The sequence below is a fragment of the Benincasa hispida genome, chromosome 1 (genome assembly GCF_009727055.1).
Source record: "Benincasa hispida cultivar B227 chromosome 1, ASM972705v1, whole genome shotgun sequence".
Lineage (NCBI taxonomy): Eukaryota > Viridiplantae > Streptophyta > Magnoliopsida > Cucurbitales > Cucurbitaceae > Benincasa > Benincasa hispida.
Window position 1 is genome coordinate 37,853,730 of NC_052349.1, and position 12,256 is coordinate 37,865,985.

A 12,256-nucleotide genomic window follows, 5' to 3' on the forward strand; every position below is an offset into this window, starting at 1 on the left:
ATTTCCCTTGGAATCAAATGTTTTGTTAGCGAGTGCGAGCCCCACCCATTTAAATGGGCCCCATTACGTGGTTCAAAAGGAACAACTTACAATACTTGGTTAGCTTTTGGTCTTCCCTCCTTGGATGGCTTGAAGACCTATTTTTGGAAAGATTGTCGGGTGAGGCACACACGTCTTTGTTAGAGTTCCTTTTTCATTATCAATCTTCATCTAGGCTGCACTCTGTCATTGGTTGCCTCCTTTTTGGGTCTTTCTCCTTGGTTCGACTTGGGTTTTCGTAGACTTGTCTTTTTGGGAGTTTGTGTATGTTGTTGCCTATCCCTCTTGGATTCCTTAGTTATCCTTGTGGGAATTTGGAATGTTAGGTGTTGGTTTCCTAGTCCTTCGAAAGGCTTCTCCTGCGATTTCTTTTCCAATCTTTTGGCAGCCCTTGTTCCCATTCCTTGTTCCCTTCTACTCAATATGGAAGGTGTATTCTCCAAAGAAGGTCAAATACTTTGGATTGGATTCAGAAACTATTCTTCTGTCTTGAGACCAAAATGGTATTTTCTCTACATGCAGGCATTGAGGATCTAGGTCATTCGCTGTGATTGTGCTAGTTTTTTTTGCCATATTAGGGATCACATGTTTGGGACTCTAGGGGTGAGCTAGCTTGGTTCATTACAAAGATTGTTCTTGTGTGATGTAGAAAGTATTGGTCCAGTCTCCCTTTAGGGAGAAAAAGGAAGCAGTTTACAAAGGACGGTTTTTTTGCCATCATTTGGGGCATATGGCTGGCGAGAAATAATTGGAGCTTATGAGAGATTTCCTTTGAGAATGGTTGGATGAAGGAAGAGGTTTTGAGCTGGGAAGCTTGTGAATTTGTTTGTGTGGGGGGTTGGATATTTAAGGATTTGGAACAAAGCTCCGTTGGCTAAGTGGTATGGTGTTTCCCCTATGAACTCGAATTTTTAGGCATAGAATCATTGTGAGTTAGTACGACTCTCACCCCTTTGAGTGGTCTTCTAGTGGGGTTAAAGGCATGCACCAGAATCCCTGGAAGGATATTTCTCTTGAGATTCCCTCTTTCTCCCATTTAGTTAATTATGTGGTGGGGGAAGGTGAGGCCATGTACTTCTGGGAGGATCTTTGGGTGAGCGATAATTCCCTCTCCTCTGTCTTGGGCATGCTTGACCATCCTCAACCACCCTATATTTATGCCTTGTGACTAGTTTTAGCAAGTTGTTTTTCATTTTCATATTGTTTTCCTTGTTAAGTTGCTCCTTGCCATTTTGATGTGCAAGCTTGACATTGTTGAAATTGTGCAGAATGTACTATAGTGGACACCCACTTGTCAACCCCCGACCAAGTGTTTTTCTCTTTGCAATCAAATACCTTCTTGGAATTGACAGTCTACAATGCGCTCTCTTTCACATTTTTTTTTGAATCGGTAACAATAGGCTAGACCCTACATTGAAGTTGTCTGCGACTTTCGAGTGGGGTAAGAATTTTAATCGATTTGTTGTTCTTCAGTTTTTTGTCACTAGAAGTTTCTTTTGAAGTCTTTCAGTGAGTCTTTCAGTGGGTGTTGTAGTTTTGGGCCTTTTTTACCATTCTTCACTTCAAGTGGGTTTTCGATAGCTTGTTTAAGATCAACGGTTTCCCGTTTGGTTGGCATTTTAGAAGTTTTTCGTCAGTTGTTTTGTCTACTTGCAGTGTTTGTTTACATTGAGAAGTTTCACATTGGAATAATTCTTTGAGCCTATCAAGATTAGTTGCTTTTGGTTTTGTTTGAGTTCGATTAGGGTATTGTCTTCTATTATTGGTTGTATTTGGCCGAAATGGTTGTAAATGCTATATTTTGTTAAGCATTAAGTCTCTTTTCATTTTATCAATGAAAAGTCTTGTTTCCTTTTTATTTTTTTTAAAAATTGTGATTGATTATGGATTGAAGACATTGCGAAGAAATATGATTGCAAGATGGGCTCCTGGTCAACAGAATACTTGGGACTCCCTTTTTGGTAAAGCCCTCTTCTAAGTCCTTTAGGCTTTCCTCCTGGCAGCACAATTTTTTTTCCAAGGGAGGCAGACACTCTTTTGAAAGCCACTCTTTTGAACTTGCCCATTCACTACTTGTCCCCTTTTCAAATTCCACCGAAAGTGGTGGTTATCATTGATAAAAAATTTAGAAGTTGGGCTGTTGTTTTTTCTGCTTTTGGTTGGAATATTGCTGCCCCACTGGCCATTATAGCATGGGTCAGAATGTTTTTCGCCGATCATCCTTTTAAGGGTACAAAAGGACTCCTATGGGACAGCATTAACAGAGCCATTCTTTCGAAGATTTGGGATGAAAGGAATTCTAGGATCTTCAATGGAAAAGAAAGATCCCCCGGGATATTCTTGAATTATCTATTTTCAATGGCCTTTTCTGGTGTAAAAATTTACAGCCCCTCAATAGTTACGATTTAAACTTCCTTGTATCGAATTGAAGGAATCTTTTGTAATCCCGTTTATGGCTCATTTTGTACTCTTTGAAGATTTCATTCATCAATAAAATAGTTTCTTATAAAAAAAAAAAAAAAGAAAAAAAGTTTAGAAGTTCCCTATGTCTGGCAATTGAATCGGCAACACCAAACATCTCCTATGTTGGACATTCTCAAATGTCCTTTACACGGTGACCTTGGCATTTTTTATATTAGACATTGAAAAAAATCTCTTTTAGCCAAATAGTTATGGTGCTTCAATCAAGAGTGGAGATCTCTCATCAAGGGTAAATTTGGATCCTATCACTTTGACCAAAAACCATCTAGCCACCATACATTCTCATCTAAAAGTCCTTGGACCCACATTTTGAAGCTGAAGGACCTCTTTTACAGCAATATCCAGTGCAAAGTTGGAAATGGAGCCTCGGCTTTCTTGTCAGATGTTTGGTTTGGTTCTTCTCCTTTCAAGCAAAGCTTCCCACGATCATTTACCATTGCTGAATCTAAAGCTGCCTCCATTACTGATGTGTGGAATTTCGATAATGAATCTTGGTCTTTAAAGTTTAAAAGACATCTAAAAGACTGAACCAATCTCCTACTGGGTATTCAGCTCTTGAGCCAGCCCGATTGTTGGATTTGGAAGCTTGAAACTAATGGTCTTTTCTCTACAAGTTCATTATTGACACAATTATCTTCTGACAACTCATCCAATGCGATTGACTTTTATATAAAGAGTTGGAAATTCAATGCCCTAAAAGGATCAAGTTTCTAGTTTGGGAGAGATTAGCCACTCTCGCCTTAACACTATTGGATTGGCTACAAACTAGATGCCCCTAGATCAATATATCCTCCTCAGAATGATGCCTTTGCCAAAGAAACAGTGAAACAACGAACCATTTGTTCATCCACTGCCCGTTTGGTAATACTATTTGGACTGAATTGCTCCTTGCCTTCAATTGGACCAAAGTCCTCCCATATGGCTTGTTGGGCTGGGTCAGCATGACATTACTGGACCATTCCTTCAAAGACACAAAAGCTTATTTATGGGCCAGCTTCATTTGCGCGGCTTTGTCCTAGATTTTGGAACAAAGGAACGCTGGAATCTTAAAAAACAACTCAAATTCCACCAATGATGTAATAGAGGCTTCCATTTTTAATGCTCTCTATCGGTGTAAACAGTTACAGTCTCTTGAAAGTTTTCTTGTTGCAAATTGGAACAATCTTTTGTACTTCCTAAGGCCCTTTTTGTAATCCTTTTGGATATTTCATTATGAAATGTTTCTTATAAAAAAAAAAAAAAAAAAAAACTGAAAATGGTTATACTTATCATGACCAAAGAAAATTCGAATGGTGCATAGTTTTCAATAGAAATTCTCAGACTCCTGAAAGCATATACCTACGGATGGTGCCTTCACTGCCAGGATCGTTTCAATAAATTGGCAATTACATGTGGGTGAGAAAAGTACGTAGGCTTAGACAATAACTTTTCTCCATCACATGAGATAAAGAACGTGATGTTTCAGAGATTCCTAGTTGAGGAAAATAAGGATTTCATACAGTCATATTTGAAAGTGGTTTAGCATGGCATTTCATTTGAATGACATGATGTGGATTTGGCATGATATCAGAAAAGTAACTTTTTTTTTTTTGAGGTAGAGCTGCCTTCATTTATTTATTTTTTGTTCTTTGGTCTCTGTGTTCTTTTCTTTTCTTTTCTTTTTGATAGTTTCGGTCCATTTTATTGAAGATAAAAAGTTGAACTCACTGTGCTTTCACTTGTTCAATTTAGGTTTTTGAAATTGGATCTGTTGGAAAGAGCTCCAGTCATGGTTTTGGAAAGTTTTTCGCTCATATGACAGAGGTAATGGCTTCTTTCCTCTTAATTATTATTTTAAGGGCAAATTAACTTCTTGGTTTCTGAGGTTAGAGACGTCCATTTTATTTTACCAGCATGGTTTCTTTACCCTGCCTTTGCAGAAAGAATGGGGGAGAGAGTGGAGAGAGATTTCTCTCCGTTGAGTAGGGTCGGGGATGTCCCCAGCCTTGCCTTGATTCCCCACCTCGTCCCATCTAGTTTTATATATATATATATATATAATACATAAAACAAACCCTAATTTATAATGACTAAAGAAGGAAATTGAGGGCAATTTTGTTGGATTTCCTTTTCTTTTTTTCCTTTTTGGAAATACGTTGTAATGTTTAAGTTGAAGACTATGTTGTTGTATTTGTATATTGGAATTTTAACTTTTAGAAATTAGGGTGATTTGAACATTCTGTTTATATTTTTACACTTGGCATAGGAAATTTTATTTTTTCCCCTTTAAACGGAAATTGGATTGGAAATGATCCACTAAAGCATAGAAACTTTTAAAAATGTATTTGGTTGAGAATAAATTAAAAAAGAAAAAGCAAATGAAAAATTTTCCCTTTGGGGAACTTGAACCCCACAAGGAATGTGTGTATGATCCCCGAGGAACTAAACTTAGCAATTTCAGGAGGATGAGGATCAAAATAGGGGGTGGGGATGGGGAAGCCGGCCTCGTCCTCGCCCCACCTCATTGATATCTTTGGTTAAGGTTTAGGATTTGTGTCAATTTAGTTCCTAAGTTTGAAAATTGGACAATCAAGTCCATGATATATATAAATTGCTCAATTTTAGTTCCTTCATCAAAGGCACTGTCAACTTGATGTTGACGTGGCAATGTTTAAAAAAAACAATGAAAACAAGTAAATAATAATAATAATCAAAATTAAAATATAGTTAAATAAAACTATCCTTCCCACCCAACTTGTTTGACCCTTCCCTTCCCTCTTTCCTTCCTCCGATGAAGACTCCATTGCCAACATAGAAACCCACGCCGCTGTTGAAAAAACAACCCCCACCAACCCCCACCAAACCCATGTCGCCGACGACCACCTTTGCACAAAAGCAACTCCGATGACCACCTTCGGGCTCTGACGACCACCTTCGACGACAACTCCGACTAGACCATCTTCGATGATTGACTTTGGTGAACATCACCTCTATCAACCAACACTAACATCCACCTCAGGCGACCAACTCTGATGAAGACCACCTCTAACGAGACCCTTAGTGGCAACCCTAGTTTTTGTAAACGTGTAAATAAACCTTTTGTAACGACTCGACGTTCTAGAATGAGAATCAGATCGATACTATATGCGTGCATAAATCTCAAAAGGACATTTTCACAAAATTTGACTAAATTCAAAAGAATAAAATAATTTTTATTATAAAACCAATAAAAAGCATAAAATCTTTGTTCGGGGTACTCCTAACCAAGGTTGTTAACTCGTGAAACGGAAGGAGTATTGAAATCAAAATTTAGTGTATCGAGTGTCGCAACGTATCGTGTATTGTAAGTTTCAATTAATAAATAATATTTAAATGTAAATATAAATAATTGAGTCTAAAATAGATCAAAACAGAAAATAACTTAAAAATATGTAGGAAGAAAACATTATAAAGAATAAAATATTAAACCAATATGATGTAATATGCATATAAAGTATTTAATAAAAACAAAAAATTGTCATTATGGAGTCCTCGAAGAAACAACCACCCAATTAATTTTAATAATTATAATTTTCAAATTGTTAGATGATTTTTCCGTTTCTCGTAGTTTTATTTCCTCATTGCGTGTGACTCTTCATTTTCTAGGTTCCATAGTTTTTTTTATTTCATTTCTTCTCTTTTTTTCAGACTCGGCTTTTCATTTTCATCTTCCCTTTTTCTATTTCATCTTCTACTTCCCTCTTTTCTTTTGTTTCACTTCATTTCTTCGTTGGCGGTTGTGGCCATAGCCGACACAAAGTCGCCTTCTCCTTTGACAAATCGCGGACAACAATATTTTTTTTTTCTTATTTTTTTTTTTAAATTTCTTGAATTGAAAGTTGCAATTTCATACGTTTTTTACGATACAACTTCCTTTTTCTTTTTCTTTTCTTTTTTATTTTTTTAGAGAAGAAACATTTCATTGAAAAAATGAAATATGGGGAAACCCCAAACATCTATAGGTGATTACAAAAAGATCTTCAATTGGAAACTAAATAAGAAAGAGTAAAGTTCTTAAAAGGGTGCCCAAATTTGCACCAATAAAAAGCGGTAGACACGACAAGATCAATAAAAGAGTCAAAAGATGAGATGGAGTCCCTAAAGAGACGCTTGTTACATTCACCCCATAAGGCCCAGGAAAAAGCACGCAGAATAGCCAGCCAAGTCATCATGTTTGTGCCAGTAAAAGGGTGTCCCACCAAAAGGGAGACAAGAATGTCCAAAATATTATGGGAACAAACGATTGACCACCCAAAAGCATCCAAAATTTTGTTCCAGAAGCAGGAGGCAAAGGAACATTGTATAAACAGATGAGCAAGGGACTCAACCTGAACGTTGCGCATAACACATCAAGAAGGAGAGAGACACATATAAGGCATGCGACGTTGGAGATGATCTGCAGTATTGATGGCACTATGTCTAAGCTCCCAAAAGAAAATTTTAATTTTCATAGGATAATGATCCCGCCAAATGACAGAGTATAAATCCATACTCTCTCACAGGAGGCTCAGAAAAAACCATTAAGTCATCAATGGGAGATTTCATGGAAAATGACGAAGGTGGGCCAATTAACCATCTCTACGAATTGGGCACAACACGAAATCTGACAGTAGACAGTAATAGAGATAACGAAACCCATTTGTGAATTTCAGAATCACGAAGATTACGACGAAGACGTAGGTTCCAAGACTCATAATCCGCAAGCCACACCTCAGCCACCGTAATATCGGGAGACCTAGTAAGCCAAAACAAACGAGGGAAAACCACAGAGAGAGAACACCACAACTAAGCCCATGGTCTTTCCAAAAGGAAAAAGTAGAGCCCGAGTCAAGGGAGCACTGAGTGCGAGAAGCAACCAAATCAACAGTCCGACAAATAAACCTCCATCGGGATTTGACCAAAGTACGAGGAATCGACGACCATATACATGAAGGAGAGTAATATTTAGCCTCAATAAGTTGCCTCTGCAATGCATCATGTAAAAACCGCCAAATCCATCTGGCTAGAAGAGCAGAATTACGACATCAAAAGTTACCTATACCAAGGCTACCCAGAAGCGTAGGATGCTGAATGGTTGCCCAATTCACATTATGCATGCCATCCTCACCATGGGAACCCTCCCAAAGAAAGCCATGAATAAATTGCTCGGAAAAGAGAGAGGTAGTATGTAGGCCACCCTAAAGAGAGAGAGAGTTTGTAGGCAACCTTGAAAGGGTGGCTTGGATGAGAGTATGCCTTCCGCCTTTAGATATATAAGCATACTTCCAGTTATGGAGCTTCTGTTGAATTCTCTCAACAACAGGGTGCCAAAACCTTATAGAATTGGAGTTGTCTCCCAATGGGAGACCAAGATAAGTCACGGGCTAATGGCCTCATTTTCATCCAAATGAATTCACCATCCAGTCCAAATCATCCTCGGGAAGGTTAACCCTTAACTACTCACTCTTAGAGAAATTAATAGACAAACCAAATGCTTGTTCAAAGTCTGTTCAAAACACAGATTTTCTGACTCCACTCACAACACCCCAAACACAAATTTTCTAACTCAACTCAATCGAACTCTGCACCCCAAACACAGACAATCTAACTCCACAGATAATCTAACTTCTCAAATAATAATTACCAGCTCAACTTAACTTTGCACGCCAAACGTTCCGTTATGGACTAAATTGACACACTCTCCATATCTCACCTTTTTATGTACCCTTATTTTATGCATATCTGAAATGTTGCTGCAACATTTAAAATCTTAAAACTGTGTTTAGGCATTTTCAAAACTCTGGAGACTGCTACTTAGTTGTGTTCTAAATTTGATAAAATGTTCATCCAAACTCTTGAGAATCTGAGGCCATTACCTTTTTTCGTATTGGATATTTGATCTATTTTGTTATACTAGTGCTGTATGGTGCCCTAGTAATATATTCAACTATTCCGTTGATATTTTGTTCTATAACCTACGATGCACAGGGTAACTACAGTCATGCTGGATGAAATTTTTTATTTGAACCTATTATTTTAGCAAGATATTGCTTCTGTAGGTTTCATCTTCCAAGAATGAGACATGGAACGCCTTGAAGCTTGCTCGAGAGTCACTTCCATTAGAGAACATAAAAGTCTCACCAGCTAGTACTACAAATCCAGGGATACCGCCATCTTCCTTGATGGCATTTCTGGCAAAGGTTTTCAACAACATACTTGATGATACTATTATTTACCCTCTATTGTCCAAACCCTCTGATCTATATTATTTCTTTTTTGACAAAGAAACAAAACACACACACACACCCAAATTAGAAACGAAAGGCACTCAATTTAAGGTTTGAGACCTTGATTATTTGACAAGTTTGTTTGGTCCATGCAGAACCCTCAGATCTCTGGGGTGGTATTAGAAGACTTTGATACTAGCTTTACCAATCAATTTTACCAAAGTCACCTCGATGATTTACGTTAGTTATCTATGTTGTTTTCTTTCTTCCTTTCTCATTCGTCGTCATCACAATTATTTATAGCTGGTCTTGCTTTTTCTTATTTCTCATATTTTTTGCAATCCAGATAATATAAACTCATCGGCTATTGAAGCAGCTGCTTTACTTGTTGCCCGAACTCTTTACATTCTTGCAACCAACAAAAAGGAATTGAGTAGTTCTGCCCTAACTGCTATCAAAGTGAACACGTCGTTGGTTGAAGAGCTTATAGGATGTCTCCTTAATTGTGACCCTGGTCTCTCTTGTGAGTTGGTGAAGAGATATATTTCTCCCTCCAGTGTTTGTCCAAACCATTACGTTGGTGTTATCCTTGATGAACCTTCGTCTACTCCTTATCCTGGTTATGTTCATGATGTTTCAAGATTTGTTTGGAACTTTTTGGCTGACAGAACATCTATTCCTAAAGAGAATACTAGCTCAGTCTGTTCACAAAATTGTGACGACAAAAGTGAGGTGTGCATTGGAGCGGAGACTGGAAAAGGAACTTGTGTTATATCAACTACCAGGTATGGTTATATTTACAGGCATACTTCTTTATTACAAAAGCGTATTGGTGGACACGATATACTTAGATATTGCATCAAAATTTAAGTGAAAGAACATCTTTTTCGTAATTTTTTTTTTCAATTAAATTAAAGTAAAGAATACTACAAACTTCAAATGTAGCAAATTAAGTATAGCTCAATTAGTTTAAGGCATTAATCTTCTATTAAGAGGTCGGATGTATGTCACCCTACGTGTTAGACTGCGAAGGTGTCTTGAGGAAGGATTGCCCGAGAGAGTGTTGATGCCAGTAATGTAGAGGTGTAAGTGGGTTAGTCTGTTCTGCCACCAAAACTGATGTCACACTCCAAATGGGAAGTCAAGAACATTGATGTGATCTTTTTTCTTCTTTTTGGTGGGGGGGATAAAGGAGAGCTATGTACTTGCCCCCCCTTACCCTTTATTTATTTATTATTTTCCCTCTTTCTGATGAGAAAAGGTGTATGCTGTCCAACTTTAACTTAAATAGCAGACGCACAAAATTGGTCATGTCTTTGTCATTTTTCCCTTAAATGGGAAACCAACTTTGATTAAAAGGAAAGAACAGAGATTGAAGAGAGACCTAAAAGGGAAAGGGCCGACCAACCCATAAGAGGGGATTATCCTTTTCTCTCTCTCTCTCTCTCTCTCTTTTTTTTTTTTTTTTAAAAAAAAGAAAACCCAGCTTGTGTGACTTACCCATTGTTACTAGCTTTTCTTTCTTTCGGACGGTCCACTCTTTACATCGCCATAATATCTTAGTTTTAACATATTATTTCATCTTGTTCATAATCTTTTTTTATTCATCAATAAAATTTTATTCTTAAAAAAATAATCTTCTACATGCCCTTTTTCCATGGATGGTCATATTGAGGAGCTCAGTTTGTTTCTTGGCTGATTGCTTCCACATCCAATCTGAGGAACAACATGCCGTACTCTCAAACCTTTTTTTTTTTTTTTGAAATAGAAAAGAAATAAACTTGCATATTAGTTACACTGCAAATGCCCTTTAAAATGACTTCCTCCCTTCTCTTGTTAACATCTGTAGTTATTTGCCACAGGTACATTCCAGCATACTCAACAAGATTGAAGTTCGAATCTGGATATTGGAATGTGCTTCCTCCAAATTCATCTGACCCGCTGGGGGCTGTCGATCCAGTTTGGACAGAGAGCAATTGGAATACCATAGGGCTCCGGATGTATACCATCCAAGCTACTGCTTATGATCGATTTGTTTTACTTGGAGGCATTACTACCACAATCTTAGCTTATTTTGCAATAGTAGCCGTGCAAAGCTCCATTATAAAGGCCTTGAAGAGAGATTGATAGTGTTTTAGGTTAATTAATGGAACTACTAAATGAAAAGGCTGAGAAAAATAGGACAGTTAGATCATTTTCATGCTAGTTGCAGAGGTGTTGTATTGTTTAATTTTGCAACCCTCTTGTCTCCCATTGGCGAATGGCCGGATCTGTTGCCTTTGAAGCTTTACATGTTAGTTCACAAATGATTGGAGTCTGGACGAGATTCTGTATAGTTGCTTCTTTATCTGTTTCCAGTTTGTGATTCTTGTAGTTAATCTTCTCTCAGGTGCAGCATCCACACATGATATACTTGCCTGATCATTACAGAAACAGAAAAGCCATCGACAAAGACATTTCTGTATATTTGATTGAACAGTTTATTGGAATTGAAAATAGACAGATAATTCAACTGTTCTGGGCACCATTTTTAAGATTCACTTGTTCAGTTTTCTTCCCCAACATATTCTATGAATTGAGTTCGCTGGGTCATTCTTCATTTTGATTTTTTAGTTTTCAATAATGCTTTCTAGATATGCATTCTTTGGAAGTGAAAATTTATTGGTTTTTCAGCTGTATGGAAAAAGAAATTGTATGCACTTTGGGATGTTTGGGAGCATTTTTAGACGTGCAGAGAGGGAGTAAGGGTAAGTATCTGAACTGTGGGATTAGTAAAATAAAGTATGTATATAGAGACACCATTGAGTGTGTAGAGAAGGATTTCATATAATTAAAAGTTAGGACAGAAGAGAAGTCAGAGAGTATATTACGTTCAGTTTGGAAAAATTTTATATAAAACTTATAATTGTATCGATCAAACTCTGAACTTTGATAAATAGATCTATTTAGACTCTGTTTTAATTTTCTTTAAGAATCGTTTACTCTAATTGTCAATTTTATAAAATTGACATTTGAAGAAGTCTACACATGTTTGAGAATTAATGCATAGATGATTTTTAAAGGTAGTCATAATGAAACGTCTAAATGAATTAACTTATGAAAATTTAGAAGTTTAATTGACTTATATTATGAGTTCCACATGATATTTTGGTCGAATGAAACATGAAGGAGGGTGTAGATTGATACACTTACGAAAATTTAGGATTTAAATTGATACAATTTAATTAGTCTAGGGTGCTAATTGATTTGATATAATCCCATAGTTTAGGGGTATGAATTGATATTTGTCTAACCGTTTTTATAGGAATGAAAACTAAAACTTAGAAATATCAATTTAGTATATACTTAGCAATTTAACATAGCAATCATGTATAAATTTTTAGTATATACCTAGCATGTAGTATTGCACCTTATGTATCTCATGTTCATTTTGTAAATAAAAATGGCACGAGTTACCAGTAGTGTTCAAAGTTAGTGTGCATTTAGTTTCTTAACTTTAAAAAGTGTAATAG

At 36.9% G+C, this 12,256-nt stretch overlaps 1 protein-coding gene across 1 annotated transcript in view; it reads left to right on the top strand.

The window, feature by feature from the left end:
• LOC120084222 (nicastrin) overlaps nt 1-11,278 on the top strand; it is a 29,865-nt gene extending 18,587 nt beyond the window's left edge. Inside the window, exons 12-16 of the mRNA XM_039040129.1 lie at nt 4,252-4,323; nt 8,577-8,717; nt 8,900-8,984; nt 9,091-9,529; nt 10,607-11,278. Coding sequence (XP_038896057.1) covers nt 4,252-4,323; nt 8,577-8,717; nt 8,900-8,984; nt 9,091-9,529; nt 10,607-10,871 — 1,002 coding nt within the window. The 3' untranslated portion in view covers nt 10,872-11,278. The remainder of the gene's footprint in view (nt 1-4,251; nt 4,324-8,576; nt 8,718-8,899; nt 8,985-9,090; nt 9,530-10,606) is intronic.
• Nucleotides 11,279-12,256: the final 978 nt, after the last annotated feature.